This window comes from Cynocephalus volans, chromosome 4 (assembly GCF_027409185.1).
Source record: "Cynocephalus volans isolate mCynVol1 chromosome 4, mCynVol1.pri, whole genome shotgun sequence".
Classification (NCBI taxonomy): Eukaryota; Metazoa; Chordata; class Mammalia; order Dermoptera; family Cynocephalidae; genus Cynocephalus; species Cynocephalus volans.
In genome coordinates this window covers 21,817,185-21,842,958 of record NC_084463.1, presented here as the reverse complement: position 1 = coordinate 21,842,958, position 25,774 = coordinate 21,817,185, and the positions used below count along the sequence as shown (strand labels likewise).

The window sequence follows — 25,774 nt, the reverse complement described above, 5'->3', positions numbered from 1 at the left end:
TCCAGGCTCTTTTCAGAGCCCTCCTCTGGGCTATATCTGCTCTTCTGTAAGGAAACATGCCCCTCACAATAAAAATAATTTTTAAAAACTCAAAGAAAGGAGGAGCTTCTGGGGAAAACCCAAGGCAAAGAGGAAGAGCATGTTTTCTCAGACCAGCTGGCTCTCCCAGAGGGTATGTGCAAACAGGCACCTCCTGGCAAGATTGGGCCTGATGTGATCAGTTTGGCTGGCACAGAATTGTTAGGACTATTGGCTGTGAAGGCCATAGTCCCCATCACTCCCTCCCCACAGCCTGTCCACTCACCTGTCCCCTGAGGCTTTACTTCCTCTGCTCAGCAACTGCCCTGGACTCCTGGGTGTGGCACTGGCCTCCATGCCCAGATTCTGACCTCGCCTGCTGTTTGGACCTAAGTGTGTACATATCCCTCTTTCCTTTTCAGTCTGACAAACAGGGTTGGAATGTTTTCAAAAGGAATTTTACCAGGAAGCTAAAAGAAAAACAAAATCCAAAAAAGGAAAAGCAAATAGAGAGGAACGGATGTGTATCCAGAACAATGATTCCTCCTCTTGAGATCACGAAAATCCAGCCCAGTCTGGCCTGATTAACACAGCTCAGGAAGCACCCAGTCCCCCGGTCCCGCCCCACTCGGCCTCTGAAGTCAGAGTGGCCTCCAGGTAGAGCTGCTGGGTTTGGGAGATTAGCACCTCCTTTCAGGGTCTGCTTTTGAATCAGTCCTCCCTGAAGGTGTCTTCTTGTGATCCTGGTCATGCTCTGTAGCAACCCCCAACTTGTGGATTCTGCCCCTGACCTTTCCCACCATGTGAGGAAGGCACAGACCTGCCTGCCCTCCAGTGGCTTTCTGTGGCTTGGGCCCTGGAAGTCCCGCTCCGAGATCCATCTCTCTGCTTTGTTGTTTTTTTTTTTGGAAGGATGTTCACTAGCCAGTCATTACAGGTGGTTCTACCTTTTGTGGAATTTAGCTACTTTGTCTTTTAAGAAACCATCTAGGACTGTTCTTTGTGGAGTGGGGCTGGGACCACTGAAAGCAGGAGTTTTCTTCTCAGGGTAAGTTGCCAGGACCAGCAGACCCTGAAACTCCCCCACCTCTCCCTTCTCCAGATTCTGCTTAAAATCCCATGGATGCATGTCATTCTTCCCTAAGTGCAGAACAGAAGTAAGCGACACCGCCCGAGTGTCAATGAATGCTTGGTACCTAACTCAGGTAACCCTTGTCATCTCTCCAGGTGCCCTCCCCAGAAAGGTGCCCCAGGAAATGATCTCACAGAACTCAAGTCTTTACAGTTTTATAGTATCAAATTCTTTAAGATCATAGTGACAACTTTATGAGGAGGGTGTTTTTGTCCCACACTCACAACTCTCTTCCCTCAGCTTCCTTTCTAGACCCAGCCTTGAACACTTTGCCTTGGCACTGAGGTAGGGCCTCACTGCCTTGGTGGCTTCTCTTTAATGCCACTGTGTGGGGCAGTTGGGGAGAGTTGAGCTTGCCTCTGGAGCAGTGGCGGGTAGGCTGGAGGGGAGGCTCCAAGAAGCGCTGTCCTCTGCAGCCCTCTCCCACCAGCCTCGGCTGTCCTCCACGAACACACTTCCCATGGTCCCAGTGGGTGGGTGGGGAGAGCAGGAGACAGGGCTTCTCCATAGCCAAAACCACCCGGCTGTGGGGGTGGACAGAGCAGAGGAGAAAGCAATGTCTGGGAGAAAGGTGGGAAGGATGTGCTGCCCCCACTGAGGCTCCTGGTCTGCTTTGCTCTTATTTTGCTTTGCTTTCATTTGTTTTCACAATCCTGGAGGGAGAACTCTCCTGGAGGCAGAGAAGCACAGGCCAAGAGCCACACGCCACAGCCAGGCCTCATAGCTGACAGCAGAGGTGCTTCAGATCCTCTTCTCGGCAGTGTCAGGAACACATTTCAGGAGGAATCTACAAAAGAAATGGAAGGAGAGTGGAGTCATCCCTGCTGGGGGGGAGGAGCCCCCACCTCCGCTCCTTACGTCTCCCACCAGACCCCAGGCTTCCTCCTGGCTCCTCCCCAGGACCCCTCCCCTGAAGATGGCTGCATTAGCCGGGCAGACACTCACCAGCAGCCTTGGGCACAGGACAGCTGAGCTGACTTCTCTGGGAAGGGATCTGAGAGTCAGGGGGCCAGGGAGGGAGCCCCCTTCCCAGCCGCTGGGTGGGGTTCATCTCCACATCCTCCAACCAGTCTGGCCTCCACTCCCACAGGGGCAGGGAGAGGGTGGGGGACAGGAAGAGGTCATCCCGTGGGGAGGGAGGTGATGAGGCATCTGTCGGAGGGTAGAGGTGTCTGTGGGGGGTTGACCCTCAGCCCCTAGGGACCAGCTTTGGGCATACACCCAGCCCTAAACATAATCTAGCCCCAACTCAGCCTATCACTCCCAGTGGCCACATCTCTAGAGGCCTGGCCCCTTGGTTTCTTCAGGGAGAATCACTTGAACTGTTCCCCCCAGCCCAGCTCTGGCCTTCTATACATACTCTCTCTTCACTCTGCCATTCCCTGGGCATCCTCTTCCCCCTCCCCCTCCATTATGAGCACTTCCATCCTGGATAATCCTTGTCCTCTCATTTGTCACAAGCCTGGTTATTTTTTAGTGGGCGAAGGGTAGAGTTGGGGTTAGTAAGATGGGTAGGGGGATCTGACAGGGTGTATGGGGAAGGGAACACCAAAGGGGCTGGGGACATGGAGACGATGGTCCCACTCTGCTAGAGGAAGGGTTTGGAAGTACAGGACAGAAAAGAGAACTTCCCATAGGGAGGGGACTTGAAACTGGATGAGAGTAAATAGCAGAGGCTGTGGAGTAGCCGTTCCTGGAGACCCATGTCTGGGGAAGAGGAGGGTGCTGGAGGCAGGGGAATGGACCATGCAATTGGCTGCCTCGATGCTTTACAACTGGGCAATTTATCCTTGTTCTGTGGGTGGCCTTGGACAAATTAATAAACGTATCTAACTTACGGTTTCCTCATTTGGGATAGAGGGGCAAAAAGTAGTCCTCATAGAATTGTTGTTAATATTAAATGTATATAAAGCACTTACAGTAGTGTACCTGGGACATAGTAATCACTCAATAAAAACTAGCTGTTTTAACGACAAGCATGAAGAAGATGATGATTAGGAAGCCATGCCTATTGACTGGGGAGAAAGGAGGTCTTACAAGAACTGTGTCAATTTTAGTGGGTGGGGGTGAGGAGTAAGATGGGGTGATCCCATGTACCTGTGAAGACGCAGTCTGCCTCCCTGGGCTCCAGACCAAAACCAAGGCTATCCACAGCCACGGCCAGAGCTCGGGCAAAGTGGGCATCAGCGAGGAAGGAGCCATCGGAGGAGCTGACAAGACTGGCTCTGGCACTGGGCACGTTGTCCTCAGAGGCTGAGCCCCAACCATTGGCCAAGGAGCCCTCGCTGGGGGTGGGGGTGGGGCAGGGCCGAGGTGGGCACAACAAGACGCCCCTGTCCGACCCCACCCCTCCTCCAGCCCTGCCCATGTCTACGAGCTCTGAGGCTGCTGGGACGCTGATGTACCCATAGGTGGTGGGGGGTGATGGAGCCCTTGGCATAGGAGAGACGCTGTTCCTAGGAAGAAGCAAAATGGGAGACAAAACAGTTAGGCTGGGGTAGGGTGGCGTACAGCAGAAACATTCCAGGTGAGGGGGTAAGCATACTCCTGTAGCACGCTTATCTGGAGTCTTTGGTCATCTCTTAGCCTGCTCACCTGGGGGTCTCTTCGCCCTCACTGAGTTCCAGGCACAGGGCCACCTCCTCAGGGGTCAGCACACTGTCCTGATCCTCCCCCAGGGATGACAGTGAAGAGCTGGACAGGAGACTGGAAGGTGGGCTGGGACTGGAGAGGGAAGAGGCCTGGGGGCTGGGGGGACTGGAGCAGCTAAGGATGGGGGTGGGGGTTTCTGATGGTGGTGGGACATAGGAGGGAGCTTGGGGCTCTGCCAAGTGCCTGATGGGGTAAGAGAGTGACAGCAGCATGGTTAGTGCAGGTCCTCACATCCTTGAACACCCCTTCCCGCCCCTGTACAGTCCCAGCGCATGCTCACCACACCCCCAACCCTCAGTCCTGCTTCCTGACCCTGGCCCTCTTACTGGGTCTGTTGACTCTGGGTGGGGGTTCCTCGAGGAGAGAGAGGTACTGGAGGAAGAGGGCGAGTGACCAGCTCATTAGAGGAGCTGAGGAGCTGCGGTCCCAGGGCCCGCCGGGCAACCAGAGCTCGGGGCACAGCTCCTGGGGAACAATAGCCTGGGTATGAGAATGGCAGAGTCCTTGTCAGCCCCAAATCCCCAGACTTCTTGCCTGCACCCCAGCCCCCTTGGCTTCCTGTCCCCCTACCCCACCCACTCAGACTCCTCAGGGACCAGAGGAGAAACCAGTGTAGGGGCCTGGGCTGGTGCACCCCATACCCTGCCTCATCCCCTTGCTTCCCTCTCAGGGAGCTCCTCTCACCTGGGCTTTGGGAAAGGTTCTTGGAGCCTCTATTTCCCAACTCCCAGGACCAGAGCTCCATGGGGTGGCTGGCCCGGAGCAGCGGGGAGCTGTTGGCTTGGTGCAGCTCTGCAAAGGAAAGGGTTGGTGACTGGAGGACAAGCCAGGGTGGGCCTTTCAGACCCTAGCCATAGGCTCTATCTTCAGCCTGTTGTTTAATTCAGCTAGTGGCACCCAGAACCCAGAGAAGCAGAAGGAGCCTTCTTCAATTTTCTCCCCACCCCCTCAATATGCATCCAGGCAGCTGTGGTATGGTGGAAGGAACTGGGCTTAGAGTCAAAAGACCTGCCCTCATGCCGCATGGCCTGGCTCAGCTGTGTGACCTCAGGTAAGTCCATTAACCTTTCTGAGCCTCAGTTTCACTTTTAAACAACCACTTCAAATGATGATTTGATGATTAGATAAAAACAGATTGGAAAGTTTCTGGCACCCAATAGATACTGTAAAAACAATTTTCCTTTCCTTGACTGTATACATTCCAATCTTCCCGATCTCTATACCCTCACATTTCTACTCTCCTCATGAATTTTGGCTCTTTGAAGACAAATACTCTTTCTTTTTCTTGGAGTGAATGTATTAATTTCTATTTCTTGGCATTGCAAATATCTCACGTTTCTGAATATACCTGTCCTGGGAAACTTGAATGTCTTTCTCTTGGGAGGATGGGCTGGACTGTCAAGTTGAGCTGAGCGTGTAAGATAAAAATAGGAAGCTCCAGACAATATTAGGTGTGACAGGAGAGAGTCAGGTGACAGGAAGAGGAACTTCAGAATAGGAAAATGCATTGGTCTCACCTAGGGGGACAGTGCCCTGCCCATAGATATTCAGTAATATTTGTTGAATGAATGAGCGAATGCATCGATGATATCAGAGATGTGGATGTAAACACAGGTGAGAAGAGTCACATACTAGATAGCGGCAATTGTCTGGCCCACATGGGCACTGAAGAGACAGGGCTCTGAGTGAACTTTGACAACAGAGAAGCTGAAGAAACCAAAAGAAGAGACCCAGCTGTGTGCAATGACCTGTGAGCCTGCTTCGTGGTCAATCCAGAACCCAGAAGTATCTAAGTTTAAACCAGAGAGGAAACAGGGTAGTAGAAGGAAGAGATTTTCTCAAGACCAGGCTCCGGGAAAAACATCAAGCAAAGGAGAAAAGAAACAGCCTTCAGGTGTGTCACATGATCAGAAGCCCAGCTATGAAAGAGTTTCCCTCCTTGGCAGACTAGAGACCAAGCAGGATCTTCAGCGTAGAGCTATCTAGTCAGTCTGATCTCAGAGATCTGGGGGTGACCACGGACAGCTTAGAGCAGGGACGAGACCATGCCTTTGGCATTGACCAGGGCCCCACGTGGGCCCTGGGAATCCATGTACCAGTGGCCAGACCTTCTCATTCACTGGATTGAACACCCACACTATAACTAGACTTCTTCCATCAAAGTTTCCTTTTGTACTTTGGTTGGTTTGGTTTTGATTCATTTCCCTTAGTTTTTGTATGACCTACGGAGTTCTGGGGGCCAACTTCAGAGCTGGTGCTCCAACTCTGCTATCATCAGTTTTGTCTCATCTAGTGCCTGGCTTCTTGCCTAAGCTCAGAAATGTGAGCATGTGTTGTTGGTTGGTGGTTTGAGCAGAAAAGGAAGGGAAAAGGCCAGGCCTGGAAAAGGCCACATTTATCCCAACCCTCTTCATTTTCTGTAAGGGACCCTGGTGACAAAGGCCTTCTCCCACCTTGCTTGGAGTTCCTTGGATTTTAGTTCCAGTGCTATTTAAATAAACTATACAGTAAAAATGCTATCAAGTTGAAAGGTCAAATCTCATCAAGCATATCTGAAATGCAATAAATATTTGTTTGAATGAATGAATGGGTGAGGATATTCAGTGTGTGTATCTGGCAAAGTGAGCAGAACTAAGAACCTGGTGTAGTGGACGAGAGGCTGGAGAGTGCAGGTGTGAGAATATCAGTAGTGGAGGAAGAGACCCAACTAAGGTCAAATAACAAGAAAAAGGAAAAAGCAGCTCAACAGGAGTCAGGAGCAGGGATGACTAAGAGAGACTGCCAGTTTTAGAAGAGGAAGAAATATTAGGCTTTTGGACTAGGTGACAGCAGTAGAACCAATTCCATGGCTCTGGACAAGATCATAGCATGATCTTGTGGCTGCTGCTGAGGTCCTGGGAGCCAGAGGTGGAACATCAAGTGTCCCCTAGCCAAAGGGAGCCACTGCCATTGATCCATCCTGGGGCAGTGGTGAGATGGGGCTGGGGTGAGGAGATACAGGGGTGAAGTGAGGTCCTAAACCACAGGTTAGGAAGCCTTGTCTCAGAACTGGAACCCTTCTTACGAATTGGCTGTAAGAAAACCACTCACCTTTTTCTAGTAGTATTAATGTTTTAAGAGGGGCTGTACGTTCCATTAAAGTCAGTATAGTTCTCTATGGGAAGGCTGGGTTTTAAATAAGATTTATTCGCCCTCTTTTTAGCTGGTGTTTCATCACCAGTGAGGATTTATAATGCAATAGCTCTGAGGCAAAGCTGGTAAGAATGCCAGCTTTGCTAATATTTAGAGTTGAAAAATTCTGGATGTTGAACAAGCTCTTAATTACTCTTAATCCATCTTTGTCTTAATAAAAATTGGATTGTATCCACTTTAAAAAAAGAATTGCGGGGCTGGCCTGTGGCTCACTTGGGAGAGTGTGGTGCTGATAACACCAAGTCAAGGGTTAAGATCCCCTTACCGGTCATCTTTTTAAAAGAAAGAAAAAAAAAAAAAGAATTGGTTGTAAAACATTTGTTAAGTCTTCCTGATTGGCACAGAAGACTCACGAAGACAGCAGGTAGAGCACAGGCCAGAGACAGGAGAAAATAATCAGTGACAGAAGAGAATTTCCCAAAGGAGCTGCAGAGAGATTCAGAGTAGCTTTTGGAGGCAGACCATCCTGGCTTCAAATTTGAGCTCTGCAGCTTTTTACTTGTGGAATTTTAAACAAGTTATCCAATCATTCTGACCTTCTTTCCCTATCTGTTAAATGAGAGAAATAATACCTAGCCAATCTATTGCGAGGATTAAATGAAATAAAAAAATAAGTAAAGCATCTAGCATGTGCTAGTTACTCAGAAAATGGAGACTATAATAATTTCTCTCTGGAAAATCAAAGTGGGCAGCTGAAAGTCACAAGAAAAATCTGTCCAGAAAGGAAATACCCAATCCTCTAGTGAGTTGGGAGTCGGTGCCCAAGCGGACCTGTGCACAGTGCCCAGGGAGACAAGTTCATGAGCACCTGAGGCTTCATGCCAGCACTGTCACATTTTGCCAGACCCTAGCATTACTCGTGTCCTAGTCAGCACTTTCATTAGACACACTGTGAGCCTGTGTGGTGTCTCTGTGTCCCCCATGTCTGGCATGCAGTGGTGCTTATTAATGTTTGCTGAGCTGACTTGACTGCAGAAACAGGACTCACTACTGATGTGGCCAGAGAGAAACAAGAGCACAGTGTAAAGAAAAGCTGAGGTGATCACACTCCCAGCTGAGTGCTCTGGTGATAGGGAAAGAGACCCTGTGTCCCCCCAGAGAGGAGAACAGAAGCTGCGGTGGCTGCAGCCCACACCTGGCTTCGAGGCCAGCATGCCATGTTCCCATAGCTTTCCCACTCCTGGCCCCTCCTCCCACCAGCTTCAGTCTGTCTATCCCCCCATCCTCACCCTGCTTCTTTTTGGCCTTCCAAGCCTCCGCAGGGGCCAGAGACAAGCGCGGAGAAGAGAGTCCCCTGCGGCTGCAGAGACTGTCTGAGCTGGGCCAGGGGCTGGAGAGCCTGGTCAGCGGGGGTGGGAGGCCCCGGACAGCTGGGACCTGGGGGCTTGGCCGGGCTGGGGGGCTGGAGGGCAGCTCAGCGATGAGGGAGCCATAGAAAGTGCTGGTGTCTGGAAGCAGGGGCACACCAGGGCTTCGGGGATCCCAGGAGACCACTGTGATAAAAACAATAGGAGAAATTGTGGAAAACACATCCCAGCCCGCGTCCCCACTCTCCACTCCTCGGATCCTTGCCCCCCTACTAGGCCCTTGCCCCCACTGGGTGTGCTCACAGGAGCCACGACAGTCTAGCGGGTCCCGGGGGTCCCCTCCCAGCCGACTGCTGAGGCTGCTGCTGCTGCTCAGGTTCCGAGAGCCAGAGGTGGAACGCCAAGTGTCTGCCAGCCAGGGGGAGTCACTGTGATCCATCCTGCGGTAGAGGAGGGTAGGTGAGGAAGGAAAAACGGGGTGAAGTGAGAACCTAATTGGCCGAGACCCCCAGCCCAGAGGGGAGCAGAAGGGGTTGAGGAGATGGTGGTATCAGCTTTATCCTTACTACCACTTTTCAGCCCTTAAGATCTCTGACCTGATGCCCCAAACTTGGTGCCGCTTTCTGTCCTGGGATCAGGGCAATTCCCAGTTGCCCAGAGCTGGGAGGTATTCATGGCAGACAACTATGTGTGCTGAGATGAAAAGAACAGATCTGGAACCAGACAAATCTGGTTTGAAAATCCCTAACTGCCACAGCTTTGTATAACCCTAGGCAAGTAAAGTCTGTAAGCCTCTAAGCCCCACTTGCCTCATCTGTGAAATGGCAACCACGAGGCCTTCCATCTAAGGCTGACGCTCTGAGTATACATGAGGAAATGTGAGATCACTCAGAGGCAGGGCAGGAGCTTGCTACATGGATATTGGCATCCCGCTGCCTGAGTGATCCTTCGAGAACTGGGATCTGACTAAGGCACTTCTCTGCCTAATACCTTCAGTGGTCCTCCATTCACCAAGATAGAGCCCAGCAGCCTAGCATGGCTAATAGGGCCCTTCTTGGTCTGGCTTCCAGTCCCTAACCTTATCCTGTGCTCTTACCCATCTCACACCCTATGTTCCAGCCAGACCAAATGGCTTGTCTTTCCCTATTGATGTGGCAGTCTATTTCTTACTGCTCCATCTGCCCTTCCCCATCTTACTCTCCGAGTAAATATGGAATCTTCTTTCACCTATGTTTCCCCACCCTGATCCTCTCCATGTATCTTGTATATGCTTCTGCACTGCCAACACCAGATTGTACTCAAATGCCACTGTCTCTGCCTAGACTGAGAGTTCCTGGTAGGTGGACACTATTCCAAAGGAATGAATGAACCAAAGGATCAGAATCTTCTACAAGGACAAGGGAGAAAGTTCTAGGAGAGCCAGAGAAAGTTCAGGGCAGAGCAGACAAAGCTCAGGAGGTAGCTGGAAGAGAGAAGCCAGTGAGCATAGAAAAACTCAGGAACAAAACACCAGCCAGCTTGGAACCTTGTTCTGGGCTGAGAATCTGACAGCAAAATGGCAGCATAAGGCCTAGAAGTATCTGGCACATAGTAGGTGCTCAATAAACTTCTGAAGAAAGAAGCAGACCTGGTGTGTGAAACCCACCAGAGGGAATCTCATGATATAAAGAGCTGAGAAGATGGCAGAGACATGAAATGGTTACTAAGTGTAAAATTCAGCCAACAGGAGAAAAAAGGATGTGTTCTTTCTTAGTATTTTGTCTTACAACTGCAGACTTGCTCTGGCAGCCAGATGCTCTTGGAGCAGAAGTACCTACAGGCTGGCCCTGTTTTTGAGAACAATGAGTAAGAATCTATGATGTAGGGGCTGAACGCCCTCTGCTGGAACCGTGGGTGGGTTATGGTGCAGGGATAATCGCTCAGTAGGTGACTTACTGAACACAAAGGCACTGCTACACAGTAGACACTGGGCACACAGAGAAAATTAGACATTAGATCTAGTCATCTCCTGCCAGTTGCTCTTCACCTAGCAAAGTGAGACAGCAGGAGAGTGCAGTGTGAAAGGTGGCTGACAAGAGCCCTGGGTTAGGAGTTCAGAAGGCCAGCTACTAGTTGCATAGCCTTTGGTAAGTTTGCTTAAGTTTTATGAGTCTCAGTTTACCCAACTGTCAAGTGGTGCAACAGGAATATAAATGAAAGAGCAATGAACTCTCACTTGGAGTTCTGGAGAGATTCCGGTACTAGGGTCCCAAACTGTCTAGTAGTAGTGTATATTAATATTCCACACAATTCTCTGTCCCAGCTCCACTGTTCCTTGGCCCCCTCTGCCCCCACCCATTCTAGACCTCTCCCCTTTAATCTCTCACCTGTGTTTTAGAATGGCGTCCTTGCTGGTATATCTGTACAGACCTGGGAGAGAGCAGGAGGAAGGCTAAATCCAGAGGCTCCATTACCTGGCCAGATATCTAACCCCCCTGCAGCGTTCTGGCTGAGCCCAGGGAAGGCCTGTCTGCCTGGAGGTCCCCCCCTCACCTGGGCCCAGGTGCATTCCAGCTCGGTGCCGGCGGTGGATACACACAGCAGTGCCCAGCAGGAGCAGCCAGAGCACAACGACCCCGCTGGCAATGACCTCTGGCCGCCTCAAGGTGGACCTCAGCTGCTCCAGGGTCCAGGGACCATGCTCACTGGGTTCTCGGGCAGCTTGCTCCATGGCCTGCTCTGTATGGGATTTGGAGCTCAGGGAAAGGGGCAGTGAGGGTCTGGTAGGTAAGGGGGAGGAGGGGGAAGTGTGAGGCAGGACAAGGGAGAGAGGAACATGGAAATGGGGGCTGAAGGGTATGGGTGGGGCCTGTGGGCACTGCCCTCACCTAAAAGGAGGCAGACAGGGCTACTGGGCTTCCCAGCCCCAGCACCAGTCACTGCAGCCACTTGCACGCAGTAGGAGCCTGGCATTCGGGCAGCGATCTCCAGCTGGGTCTGCTCGCCCACTACAGTCCAGTTGGCTGGGGGCAGTGAGGTGTTGCCCAGGCTCCAGACCTGAGTCACAAGCAAAGGTGGGCAGCTGCCCCAGGCACCATTCCAGCAGCTGAGCCTTTCATATACAGATCAGACTCTAGGTATGTGGTCACTTGCCCTGCCATCCACTTGGGGATTGCCTGCCACCCAGCGTGCACGCACACTTCCTATTCCCCTCTCCACCACAAAGTGAGTGACCTTTCTCTCTAGACTGACACAGGAAGGGCAAAAGTAATTAGTCTACTAAAATATGCCTAAGACCAATGGTTCTCACACTTTGGCATACTTCAGAATCACCTGGAGAGCTTGCTAAAATATGGGTTGCCAGGCCCATTCTGGAGTTTCTGGTTCAGTAGGCCTGGGGAAGCACCTGAGAACTTGCATTCCTAACTGGTTCCCAGGTGATGCTGATGTTGTTGCCTCGGGAGCCACACTTCGAGCACCACTGCCTTAGAGGTTTAGAGTCAGACAAGGCCTGACTTGATTCCTGTTCTGTTTCCTACACCCGTGACCTTGGCCTTGCTTTCCATGCCTGTAAATTGGGGATAATAATTCAGGGCAGACTGTGAGATGAAAGGAGATCGAGAAGGTAAATTGCCTGGCAGGTTCTGGCAGACAGTAGGTCCTTGCTCAATAGAAGTAAGTTTCCTTTGCTTCTCTGCACAGATAGTTTCTCACTGTCTGAGTAAATATGAAATCTTCTTCCACCTATGTTTCCCCACCCTGATCCTCTCCAAGTACCTTCTACATGCTTCTGCGCTGCCAACACCAGATTGTACTCATATTCCCTTGCCTCTGCTTTAGTAGAGCAAGGGTATGTGGGACTCCTGGCAAGAGGGATGGCCTGATCCTATTAGGAAAGGCTGTGTCAGCTTGTGGGGTTACCTGGTAGCCACGGATGACACCATTGTGGTTTTCAGCTGGTGGTGGGATCCAGGTCACAAAGACACTGCCATTGCCAGGTTTTAGGGTCACCTCCTGGGGTGGGGCACTGGGCACTGGAGGAGAGGAAGACAGGCTGTAAGGGGTGCTGAGAGAGAAGACTCTAGGGATAAAAGCTGAAATGGGGTTCACAGAGTCAGAGCCCCACCAAGAATAGAAGCTTCTCATGGTCTGCTGCCTGGTCAATATAGAAGAGAGTCCAGGAGTAGGACCCACCATCTCCCCAGACTGGAGTGGGACAGTCCCGGGGACCCCAGACAAGAAGAAGTCTGAGAGTATATTGCTAGGTTCTGGGAGATCTGCCCCAACCTTGTTCTGGCAGCCTCAGGAGCAGCACGTTGCTGTCAGGGCCTCGAGCCCGGCCAGAGGATGGTCTCACTTTGAACTCGTAGTCTCTGCCCCAGTGGAGGCCTCCAAGCTCTGCGCTCTGCCAGCCAGCCAGTAGCGCCTCTGCCCACGGGGCTCCCTGGCTTCCCAGGGCTGCCTGGGCCCTGAACAAGGCCGTGTAAGACTGAGCAGGTGCAGCAGGGCCACTCACCTGGGAGGAAGTCAGAAGGAAGGGTGAGGGGTCAGGGAGCTCATGACCAGCCCTTTCCTGAGCTCTCTGCCTTATGTCCTCCACCTTACCTTCCAGCTGAGCCACACAGCAGGCCCAGGATGGGGGCCCTTTGCAGGGTTTGGGTTCAGCAGGGTCACATTTTCCAACTGAATGCGCACAGCCAGAAGCTCCAGAGGCTCCGTGTAGTCCTGGGGCTCTGTGGGGAGCATAGGGCTGGGATGGGGCCTACAGGCCAGAGTGAAGGAATTGAGGAGTGGAATACTCCCTAGCCACAGAGGAACCCAAACTCCAGATCTAGAGTATTCCTATTTCTACTCTAGCATGGGGATCCTCCCAACCACACAGGGCTGCCATCACTCTGACACTGATTCTAGGCTGAACCCCACATACCCTAACCACAGCCCAAAACAGACCACACCACCCTAACTGGAGCCACCTGCCTTGCCCTGGACTTTGGCTGACCCCTGCTCTTACCTTGGACAGACACCCTGGCTGCCCGGCTTTCCCGTTGTCCTGCATTGTTGGCAGCCACACACATATAGGTCCCTGCGTCACTCTTCTTTGCTCTTGCCATCAGCAGGGAACCCCTGGACACCTGTCAGGGCCAGGAACGCTGTAAAGTCTCCCGTGCGGGGAGGGGCTGTGAGGCTGGGGGTAAGCTTGAGGCCTTACTGCCCTCCCTTCCTCAAGTTCTGCCAGGGGATGTGGGGCTGGGGGGAGGGTCTGTCCCTCAGGGTGTGCCCAGTTGTGCCCCGGACAGGATGAATGAAGTATGGGGAAGGGGTCCACTCTTACCGTGTGCCGCCCTGGCTGGAGGGCCAGGGGTTTCCCATCTTTCCACCATGAGACTGTGGGCTCTGGGTAGCCCCAGGGTGGCCCACACTCCAGAATCACCTGCTCGCCCAACACGGCCACCGTGTCGTGAGGCTGGATCTGGAAATCCTCCCGGAGGACTGTGGGGGTGGTGGTGGAGGGTCAACTGGGAGTAGAGCCCAGTCCTCCCCTCCCCAGAGATCTCACCTTGGCATCCCCTACTGCTTGGCCCCATTCCACTCTGTCCACCTCCCAGGCCTCCTTTCTAGGGCTCGCCCCAACCCAGACCTCCCTCCTGTCTCCCAGCCCAGGCCTCCACTCACAGAGATCCCCTCAAACTTCCCTCAGCTCAGGCATCTCAGCCCAGGTTTGCTGCACTCTGAGCCTCCCATCCCAGGCCTCACCAGCCACAGACAGCCGGGCACCTCGGCTGACTGCTGTGCCCAGCCGGTTGCTGGCCTCACATGTGTAGACACCCAGGTCTGTGGATAGAGTCTGGTCACTGTGGGCACGTCCCTGGGCAGGAGGTCGCAGCAACAGGAGGGTTCCGTCAGGTAGCAGGTGGTGTAGGTCTGGGGGCACCATGCTCAGTGGCTGTCCATTCAGCAGCCAGCGGATGGTGGGAGGTGGCTGGCCTGAGGCTCGGCAGTTCATCTTCGCGGGGCCAGGGCCCTGGAGCAGCTGGTCCTGGGGGTGGACCAGGATCTGGGGGGGAGAGTCCTGAGCCATGCCTCCTGGGAGGGAAGGGAAGGCAGAGCCCGGTCTGACCACCAGCAAGGTTCCTGACTCCCTACCCCACACTTCATCTGTCTTCTTTGTGTACGTGTTTGCCTGAAGGCCTGTACTAGTGAGAGTCGGCTCCCAGACAACAAGCAGGCTGAGAGAGAGAGGGCCGGCGTGCACAGCGTCCAGGCCAGGGCTTGCACAGCTCTCTCTCTGTCTCTCTGTCACACACACACACACATACACACACACACACACACACACACACACACACACATCATCATCATCATCATCGTCGTCGTCATCATTATTGTCATCATCTCTGGTACCCCCACTGCAAAAGGGAAGCAAAGGAGCCATGGAGCCTCTTCTGCCCTGGCCAGGCCTTGGGCCCAGGGGCAGGGGTGAGGAGAGAGAGGGCCGCACTTACCCATGACTAGCAGAAGCAGGAGAGGCGGGGGCCACTGGACCCCCAGGAACCTCACTCCTCCAGAACCCATGGCTGCTCTCAGGCCTCTGTCCTTGTCCCAAGCACTTTGTCCTGCTGCTCTGAGCTCACAGCCGAGAGAGAAGGAGGGGCAGGGTGGGGTGGTAGTGGTTATTTATGACCGAGACTCTGCCCCAGGAGGGAAGCAGCTTTGAGGAAACCGATGCTTCCTGCCTGGCCCTCAGAGCCTTGGAGAACTGGGAGGAGACCAGAGGCAAGAAACTCTGACCTGCACCCTTTAGCCAAAACCCCTGACCCTAATTTCAGCTGTGAGGTTTACCTCATGATCTAGTCTGGGATTTCTTAAAGGGAATCCTCACATTAGTCATAGCTCCAACCATACCCTTAATCCTTTAATCCTAAACCTCTATTTAAACCTTATCCTTGAATCCCAATCCTTATCCTTTTGCTTCCAGGCAGCCACCTGCTAGAGGGGAATGGAAACCCAGAGGTGGAGTCTCGGGCACAGCATTAAGAGCTGAGGACAGAGGGGAGTGGGCTGCGGGCTGAGGAAGCTAACTGAAGGGCGGGGTGGGGGTGATCTTCGTTCCATGGTCCACTCCCCAGGGATAGGTGGGACAGGGGGTGGTGCAGGACGGAAGGTACAAAGGACTCCTAGCCTCTGAGAGAGTGTGTCCATATTCAGCGCAGAGACAGATAAAATAAACTTCTGTGAGACCTGGGGTAGATTTCTTAACTCTGCAGTCAGTTTCCTTACCTGTAAAATGGGAATAATAATAATAGCAGTTCTTGAGGGCTACTGTAATAACAAAATAAGATAAAGCATAAAAAACACTTAGCACATACAGTGCCTGACACCTTATAAGTAATCAGTAAAGGTTAGCCAATATTATTTATTTTTATGTGCATCCAATCCCTGAAACTATCTGAGCATCCTCAGCAGGGATATTTTTCAGTTCCTGGAAAAGTGGTTGGAGTAAATGACCTTTTAAGAATCTTTGAACTCCTGAGACCCCGTGCCTGTGTCTGCAGCAGATAGGACTTGTGGCTTCAGAGCCTGCAATGTCAGCTCTCACCAATCCCCACCTCTACCCTCACAACCTAGAGAGAGGCCACTCTCGCCTTTCAGAGCCCAGCTCTTGTTTACAGGTCTCTTCCTTCCAAATCTGGAATCTCAGCCATTTCCTGGAGCTGTTCCCAAAAGGCCAAGGCCAGACTCTGGGGCTCAGCAGAAGAGTGTCCAGCCTTTGTTCCCAGTTGTTCCTGGCCAGCTTCTCTGCAGGGCCCCTAACCCAGCTGACTCTCTCCCTTCCTCCCCCTTCCCAGACTGGCTTTGGTGGCAGCCACAGCTTGTCGAGCAGAAGGCCTCCTTCACTCCTCCTCCTTCCCTCGAGCCCAGACCAAGACTGATGAAGACAGAATCAGAGCAAGAGAACTCCATGCTCGCTACAAACTGGAGGCTTCCATGGAGTAAAGAACACACGGAGTGAAAGTAACAGAGTGACAGAGCTGGAAGGATAGGCATGAGCGGCAGAGAATAGTTTGGGATTACAGAAGTGGAGGTGCTAAGGGTGGTGACAAAGTCCATGACTGGAGAGTGTGTGTGTGTGTGGCAGGCAGAGTAAAGTGGGTTTATGTGATCAAGGATCTGTGGGGCCAGAGGGAAGAAGGGGATGTTCGCATGGACAGCGAAGTCAGCTGAGGACGAGACAGGGAAGGATGTGGAGGGGTGGGTGGACTTACTGCATATACAACCAACCTGAATTTCACAGGCACAGAGCCTCTGACAGTGTCTGACCCCCTGACTGCCTGCTCCCCACGAATGCTGCTGTCAGCAGTCCTCCTTTAGTCTCTTCTGCTTCTCCACTGGATGTGGGGAGACTAACCAAGTTCTCTGCTAACTTGGTTCTCTCCAAACTCTCATCTTTGTTCCAAGATGCCAACTTGATTTTTCTCAAATCTCCACAATCTGAAAAGATGGTGTAAGTTTCCTTCAGAGGAAAAGAAGTCAAGCCTCAAAGGAATTTGGATCTGTCACTAGCCCTACCTTCAGCTGAGTGAGCATGGACAGCTGAGAAACAAGGAAAGGTGCAGTGCTGCACTCCAGGGACAGGTCCCCAGAGGCCAAGCTGCCTGAGAAAGGGCCCTTGCTCACAGCCACGTGCCCATGCCCAAAGGTCAGCTTAGCTCAACCTTGCCCCACTCCTAGACTGGAGAGCCAAATGCTAAGAACTGAAGGGGATTGGAGGGTCCAGTTACTCTGAGCTGTTCCTGTAGGACATGAAGACTTCTCCTGCCCAAGCACCCTGGGCACTCAGGGATACATGGAGTGATGGCCAAGGGGACTTCCTAACAGTGAGGTATGTCTGGATGGCTCCCAGACACCACAGTGCTCGTTTCCAGCAACCTGGCCCATCAGCATCCTGATGGTCTCATTTCCACAAAGCAGGGAAGAGCCAGCTGCATGAGTCATGGGGATGATGTGACCTTCTGGGAGCAGCCTCCAGTTGCTATTTCAGGGAAGTGCTGCTCTGGGGCCTTGGTGGTGTGCAGGCCCAGTGAGCAGTTTAAATAGGACCTTCCTTCTGCCCTAGTCCTAGTGTTCTGTGTCTTTGTAACTCCTACTTAGTTGCTTGTAAGAGTGAGGAGAGAGGAGAAGGACCAGATGGCCTTCTGAGTGACCCTCCAGAGGAAACATCTTTTCACCTCTGGCTCCTGGCTCCTCTGAAGATGCAGCCAGGGGGTCCTGCTGGCCAAACTGGTAGAGTAAAAGGGACGAACTCAGGTGGGACTTGAAATCAGTTGAATTTAGGTTGAGATCTGCTTCTACCTCTTACTGGCAGAGAGACCTTTAATAAATTCCATAACCTCTCTGAGACCCACTTTCGTCATCTGGAAAACATCTGCATTATCTTTATGGATAGTGGATGAAGTGCTTTGAAAACACTCAATATGTGTTACTTGTTCCTTGAGTGTTCTGGGAACAGTATATCCCTCTCCCTGACCAACACAGCCACAGCCAGTCTCAACCATGCCTAGCCACTATTTTTGGCCTTAAGATCTCACCCTTTCTTTCTTCTTGTTTCTGTTTTTCCCCCCTTTGCTTGAGTCTGCTCCATCCCAATCTCCCTATTCTCATCTTCATTCCAAAATGCCAATAACTGGAGGGAAACTGAGTCAAGAGAGGAGGCAGTAATAACCTCCTCCCAGCTGGCTGAAAAAATTGCTCTGATGCCATTTCACTGGCACAACTTCTGTTCCCTAGTTCCTGGTCCCATCAACATCATTGATAATTTCAGGGTGTCTGGGACCTGAAATCACATCTAATACTCTCAATCCCACATTTTCTGGACTTTCTCAACACCAGTGACTGTGGGTCACACCTCATTATGGATTGAATTATGTCTCCCCAACAGTTTTATGTGTTAGAGGCTTGGTCCTCACTGTGACAGCATTAAGAGGGTGAGAAGTCCTATTATGGTAATTGAATGATGGGTTCTTGAAGAGGTTGATTAGATTGTAGGACCTTGTCATAGAGAATGGGTTAATAATGGTGGTCAGGGGTGTGGTTCGGGCCGAGGGCTTTAAATGGAGAGCACATGGGAAGTTCTCTCTCTCTCTGCTCCACCATCTCACAATGTGATAACCTGCCATCACTGAAGTCACCACCAAAGAAAGCCTTCACCAGATGTGTTCCCTGGACTTTGGACTTCCAGCCTCTGAAACTGTAAGTAATACATTTTGTTTTCTTATAAATTGCCCAGTTCCAGGTATATTCTTATAAGCAACAGAAATGGACTAATACACACCCAGACCAAACATTGCCCAATTGGAGATTTCAAAGGCTGCAGATGTCAATATTTAACCATCTTCTCACATGTCCAGGAAGAAGGGGAGGTCAGTTACTGTACTTTGTGCTCAGCCTGTCAGAGCCCCCCAAATGAAGACCACCAGGAGCATACCTGTTGTTGAACGAGTTGGGCTTATCACTCCATGCAGCTAGAGACAGTGCAGGCAGGGGCACCATGGAGTGTCAGTAATAGGGGTGTTAGAAAGAACCTATTATAGGATTGGGCTTTGAGTGGGTGATTTTGAGGAAGGTTCAAGGAACCAAGGCTTCGCCCTAAATTGGGTGCTGTCAGGAAGAAAAGACATTCAGTGATTCGTTGTCGAAGAGTGTCTTTAGTAATTTTCTTATGTAGAACCAAGTGGTTCTCTTTTTTCTTTTATTATGAACAGTACTGCTCTGAATCTTTATTTTATATATCTCCTAGCATAACTATACTTGTTTAAGAATTTCTCTAGGGAGTAAACCAAGGAGTAGAATTTCTGCATTTTGGAGCATACAAATATTCAACTTTAGATGTTATTGGCAAGTAGTTTTCCAAATCAGTTGTACCCATGTCCTTGAGCCACATCCTCAGAACAGTTGGTGGACTTCTTAATTTTTGCTAATCTAATATGTAAAACAATATTTTACAGTTTTCTTAATTTGTATTTGCCTGGTTAAAAAATAATGAAGCTGAGCACTTGGAGGGCATTATACTTTAAACCTCTCCTTGCACACCCATGTTTTGTTAAACATATTGTTAGCTAACTTGTTAAACCTTGTGTTGCAGATTATTTGCAAAGATAGCTGCAGTGATCCCTACCATCCTGTATGCTGTCCCTTTGCAATGCCAGTTTTCCCTCTTGGCAAGAAGAAAACCTATTTCCCAACCCCTCGAAGCTGGGCTGGCCTTGTGAATTGCTTTGACCAACAGAATATAGCGTAAGTGATGTGAAACTTCCAAGTCTAAGCCTTCAGAGGCTTTGCAGCTTCTGCTTTTGTCCTCTTGAAGCATTGCTCTGAGAAGCCACATAGAGCAGAGGTGAATTACTGTAGCTGAGGACTCCTAAAGCTACCAGCCAACAACCAGCATCAATCATCAGACATGTGAGTGTCTTAGGCATCAGCTCCAGTTCAAGTGGATAGATGGTATAGTCGTGTAAATGACCCCAGGCAGCACCAGCAAATGAATCGCCTACCTGAGTCCAGCCCAAATCACTGACACAAAGAACTGCAAAGAAGTAAAATGGCTGTTGTTTTCAGTCAGTCAATTATGAGGTGGTTTGTTACAGAGCAATAAAGAACTGAGATATCCTGATATTATGTCTAACAGTTTGTAAATTCTTTTATGTTCTACGCAGAAAATCATATAATCTAAAAATAATGGCAGTTTTGTTTTTTTATTTATAATCTTTATACCGTTTTCTCTTTTTCTTGCTTTATCAGTACAGTGTTGAATACAAGGATTGTGAATATCTTTATTTACTTTTTCATTTAAAAAGGAATACTTCCAATGTTTTACCATTAAGAATAATGTGTTGTTGAGTTTTGTACATACCATTTATCAGGTTTTAAAAGTTTCCTTTTATTTCTAGTTCATTAAGAGCTTTTAATCCTGATTAGTATTAAATTCTACAAATGCTTTTTCTTTTTGTTTTGGCATCTATTGAGATAGTTTGTCTCTTTTAATCAGTTAGTGCGGAAACTGATGTTTATAAATTTTCTTGCATTCCTGGCATAAAGTTTAGTCATGATAGACACCCCTCTTATACATTCTTGGATTCACTTGCTTATATTTTGTTTAGAACATTTTACAACTATGTTCATGAGATTGACTTGTAATTTTTTCCCTCAGACTTTCTTTGTCTCGTTTTGATGTCGGGGTTCCACCAGCATCATAGGATGAGTTCAGGAGTACGTGCTCTTTTTCTATCTCTGGAAGAGTGTATATAAGATGGAAATTATATGTCCCTAGAATGTTTGGTAGAACTAGCCCCTAACACCATTTAAACTGATGTTTTCTTTATAGAAAATTTTGAATTTCTGTTTCTGACTCAATTTCTTTCATGGTTACAAGATTATTTAGGCTCTTTAATTCTTTTTGAGTCAATTTTGATAAGATAAATTTTTCTAGAAATTTTTTGCCTTGCCTAAGTTTTCAAATTAATTTTTTTCATATTGTCTTCTACCTTTTCATCCACATCGGATCAGTACTTTTTCTCTTCTCTTGTTTTCATAATATCATTCATATGTATTTTCTCTCTTTTTTCCTTGAAAAATCTCACCAGAGATTAACTTTTCAAATAATCTTTTCAGAGAACTAACATTTAGTTTGTTGATCATCTCTACCATGTATTTCTTTTTCTATCACACTAATTTCTGCTATCTCTGTTATTTCCTTTACTTTACTTACTTTTTTTGGCTTTGTTTGGTTGTTCCTTTTCCAACACTTTAAGTTGACACTCTGGTTTCTCTTCAGATCGTATAAATCTTTCGCCTTTTACCAACACTTTAAGTTGAAAGCTTTGCCCTTTAATTTGCAGGCTTTCTGCTTCTTTAATATAAGTATTGAAGGCCATAAACTTTTCTCTTCATGGCATTTTTGCTGCATCTTACAAGTTTTGATACATAATATTTTATTATGATTTAGATTTAAGTTTTAAAATTTCTGTCATGATTTCTTTTTGACACATGAATTATTTAAAAGTGTATTTTAGAATATACAAGTAAATGGAATTTTATTTAATTTTTTAGTTATTGACCTATTTAATTTACAGCCAGAGAATGTAGTCTGTATGGTATCAATTCTTCAAATTTACTGAGCCTTACTTTATGTCCTAGCATACAGTCAACTTTTGGAAAATGTGGTATGTGTTCTTCAGAAGAATATGTATTCTTTAATTGGTGTAGATTTTTATATATTTTCAAAAAACCAAGCTTGTATATTGGGCTATTTAAATCTTATGAATTACTCTCTTTTTGAGACTGTTTGATAAATTGGCAATTAAGAGAGGTGTGTTGAGACCTTCCACTGGAAAAGTAGATTCGTATATTTCTCTCTGTCATGCTATCAATTTTTACTTCAGATATTAGAGGCTAATCAATTGGATGCACACATTCACTTTCAATATGTTTTTGGTGAAATAATTCTTTTAATATTATATATCTTCTGTAGCAGACACTGTTGAGGCCCTACTTATAACTCCTGAGAATTTACCTCGACACTGAAGGCTGCTTCCTGTGAATACCTGCAACTCTGTTTGGACAACATATTTGGCTCACACCCAGGGCAAGCTGGAAGTGCTGGCAAGCTTCCTAGGGACCCAGAAGAAGCCCTAAACTAATGATGGATGGAGAGTTGGTGGATCAACACTCCAGCTTCCTTGCTATTCAATTTGGACTATCCCAAAGTCTGTTTAACACTATCTCCCAGGGGTCCCCATAGGACTGGGCTCCAGTTTCCCAGTGTTAACAGGTTTGATAGCAGATCCTTTACTGGCTTCGGTCTCTTTTCTGATTCACTTCCCTACTATCTTGCTGGTGTTTTCTGAAATAAATTATTTGTGCTCAACTTCAATGTCAGTTCAACTTCTTTTTATTCCGGATAATAAGGGTGGCCATTATGTTTGATTGGAATACTTTTTGAGAGTTAAAAGGCATGCTAGTAATAATAATGCTAGGATAATAGGAATAAGCCAGAACTGTCTCTGGCAAAGAAAAATAAGGTCTTACTAACTTATCTTACTAATTATGCTTTTTGTCCTAAAGTTCATTTGTTTTATGTTAATAGTTACCCTACCTTCCTTTTATATTTGCATGGTATATCTTTTTTCATTACTTTACTTTCAACCTTTTCAAATCTTTGTTTTGGTTGTATTTCATTTAAATAGCATATGTCTGAATTTTTTAAAATGCAATCTGACAGATCTCTGTATTTTAACTGGTGAATTTAGGCCATTCATGATTTAATCTTGCTTCTGCCATCTAATTTTTGGCTTTCTATTGTCCCACTTTTTCTAGGTCTCTTTTTTCCTCTCTCTCTTTTTTTTTTTTTTAATGTATTGAGTTTGTGTTTGTTTGTTCCCTTATTCTATTCCCTCTTCATTGGTTTGAAACCTATATATTCTTTTTTTTTTTTTTTTTTTTTGACCGGTAAGGGGATCACAGCCCTCGGCATGGTGTGGTCCACACCACACTCAGCCGGTGAGTGCACCAGCCATCCCTATATAGGATGTGAACCTGCGGCCTCGGCGCTAACAGCACCTCACTGACCCGAGTGAGCCACGGGGCTGGCCCAAACCTATACATTCGTATTCTATTGTTTTAGTGGTTACCCTAATAATTTCCTCCTGAATACTTAATAAAATCTGAAGATAATATTGTGACCATTTCCTTCTCCCCAAAGAATTCAAGAAACTTGTAATAGTTTAATTCTGATAATTCCTCTAACTTACATCCTATTATTTTCTTGTATTTTATTTGTCAGAATTTGAAAACCACAAATAGATATTATTATTATTATCATTATTATTATTATTAGCATTTAGATTAATTAGTCTACCTATTTTACTAATTTACTTGCTTACCATTCATTCTTTCTTGCATTTTGAACCTGTCTTTTGAAATAATTTTTCTTCTTCTGATGTCTTTCAGTAGTTCCTTTAGCATTTATGGTGAACTCCCAGGTTTGTTCATCTGATAATATCTTTATTTTATCCTCATATTTGAAAGTTTGTTTTGCTAGATACAATACTCTGTTACTAATTATTTTTTCTTATCACTTTGAAGATATTATTTCATTTTCCAATGATTCCAGTATTTTGATGTCTAAATGTAGAAGCTCCATTTCTTTCTCTCTGCTTTTAAGATTTTCTCTCCATCTTTGGTGTACTCTAGTTTTACTACATTATGCAGGTGTGAATTTTTTTATATATATCTTGTTAACCTCCCTGTAGGCATATATTTATGTCTGTTTTGACTTATAGAAAATTTTTATTTGTTAAACTCTTAAAATATGGCCTGTCCTACATTCCCTTCTCTCCTTTGAGCTCTTGATTGAATGTGTTACACTGTTTCATTCTGCATGCCATATCCCTTAACCTCTCTTTTTCATATTTTTCGTTTCCTTGTCTCTCTGTGCCTTATTCTGAATAATTTCTTCAGACCCATCTTCCAATTAACCCTCTCTTCAGCTGTATTTAATGCACTGCTTTACCATTTCATTCACATTTTTATTTCAATAAATCATATTTTTATTTATAAAACTTCTATTTTGCCCCTTTCCAAATTTGGTCACTTTTGATTGTCTCTTGTTGCTTGTTCATTTTTGCAATTTTTTGTCTTTTTTTAAAGCATTCCATAATTATTTTATATCTGACAATTTCAATATTTCAAGGCTTTGGGGGTTTACATTTATTGCTTTTTCTACCTGCTGACTCTCATTAGTGGTGATTTGTTCCATACTTTGTTTAATGACCTTTTATTGTTAACTGATCTTTGGTTGGTCTTCACCTCTGAAAATTTTAAGTGCTTTTCTCCAGGGAGGATTTGCATTTTTATTTGTTGGGAGCTTGGGATGCTACCAACTGGGGGCCCTTTTCTAGATACCAACTTAATCCAGGAGTCTCAGGTTCAGTCGTCCCCACCTTGCTGTTAGCCCAAATCTAGTCTTCCTTTACAGTGCTAATATAAACATTTGTCCCTGGGTAATCCCACATTTTGTGAGTGCTAAGTACTCTGGACTCACCATACTTTTTTTTTTTTTTTTTAAAGATGAGTAAGTAAGGGGGTCTTAACCCTTGACTTGGTGTTGTCAGCACCAGGCTCTCTGAAGTGAGCCAACTGGCCATCCCTATATAGGAATCCGAACCAATGGCCTTGGTGTTATCAGCACCACACTCTCCCAAGTGAGCCACGGGCTGGTCCTCTTACCATACTTTTTAATTGTATTGTTTTTTTCTCACCCCTTGGAAATCTCCCCATCTCTCTAAGGTCAACAATGCAAAACAAATATAGTTTAAGCAGGACCTAGTTGTTTTGAAACAAGAGGAACTCTCAATTGAGCATCTAGTCTCAATTATCTAATCTCAGGTATTTAGCAGAAGTTCCACGTCAAAAACTTTTCACCTACAGCAATCTGACTTTAACCCCCACTACACGACTGAAACTATTTATGCCAAGGTCATCAATGATCCCTTGTTGCCAAATTTAAAGTGCACTTTTAATTCCTTTTTATAGGTGACCCCCCCACCCCCCACAGTCTTGGATGCTCCCTCTTTCTCTACCCTCTTCTTCCTTTGACTGTGTGATGCCATTATCTCCTATATTTCCGCCTATCTCACTGGCTGTGCCTTTTTAGCCTCTGTGGTGAGGTCCTCTTAACCTGTCCTCTCAGATTGATGTCCTCAGAGATCTACCTTCCACTTTCTTCACTTACCATTCTGTACATGCTTCTGAAATAATCTCATCCACAGCCATGGCTCAGTACCCTGAATTCCCCACTGTGTCTTGCACTTCCAAACTTTTATAGATGCTTCTCCCTCTGCTGCTGCTTCTCACTCAACATGTGTCCTCTCACCTTTTTTAAAAACCAGATTAACTAACTAATCTTTCTAAAACTAAACTCAGTCCTGTTCTCCTCCAAGATACCTTTGCTGACAATCCCTAATCTGGCTTAGAATACCCTCCTACATGTTCCCAGAGCCATGTGTAACTACCTCTGTTACTGCATTTTCCATGCTGTATTGTAACAATTTGTATATTACCTGTCTTCCTCCATGACACTGTCTTCTTAGAGGTCATGACATAGTTACGCTGTATACCCAGTCTTAACATAGGGCCTGGCCCATGATAGACAAATGTTTGTTGAATAAATGAAAGAACAACTGAATGAATGAATCGGCGTGTGAGTGATGATACTGGAGTGGAAAATTGGTGGTTAGAAAAGAGGGTGAAAGATGGCGAAAGAAGATGAGAAGAAAAGGGAAATGACTGGTATGTTTAAGCTATTTGTTTGTTTCACCTTGCTTAAGTAAAACAAAGTTGCCATTTCATTTCAATCAAAAGTTTATTGAGCATCCAGCATGTGCTAGGCACTCTGCTAGATGCTAGTAATACACAGATAAAGATCAAAACAAAATAAAAC

General features: G+C 47.5%; 1 protein-coding gene across 3 annotated transcripts; it reads right to left on the bottom strand.

Annotated features, from left to right (window-relative positions):
- Positions 1–1,371: 1,371 nt before the first annotated feature.
- ROBO4 (roundabout guidance receptor 4) lies at positions 1,372–14,855 on the bottom strand. 3 transcript variants are annotated; one of them, XM_063094144.1, is made up of 18 exons: positions 14,784–14,855; positions 14,035–14,364; positions 13,613–13,770; positions 13,292–13,412; positions 12,886–13,013; positions 12,568–12,796; positions 12,202–12,314; positions 11,169–11,337; positions 10,834–11,019; positions 10,668–10,710; positions 8,605–8,741; positions 8,224–8,487; positions 4,487–4,594; positions 4,129–4,282; positions 3,746–3,985; positions 3,248–3,606; positions 2,096–2,302; positions 1,372–1,937 (listed from the first exon to the last, which is right to left on the bottom strand). In XM_063094144.1, exons 1-18 carry the CDS (start codon positions 14,851–14,853, stop codon positions 1,927–1,929), a joined length of 3,027 nt encoding a protein of 1,008 aa, XP_062950214.1. In that variant the 5' UTR covers positions 14,854–14,855; the 3' UTR covers positions 1,372–1,926. The 3 variants fall into 3 exon arrangements, with proteins under 3 accessions (XP_062950214.1, XP_062950215.1, XP_062950216.1); XM_063094145.1 differs by having other exon boundaries at positions 4,129–4,267; XM_063094146.1 differs by having other exon boundaries at positions 4,129–4,267; positions 14,035–14,317; positions 14,784–14,834.
- Positions 14,856–25,774: the final 10,919 nt, after the last annotated feature.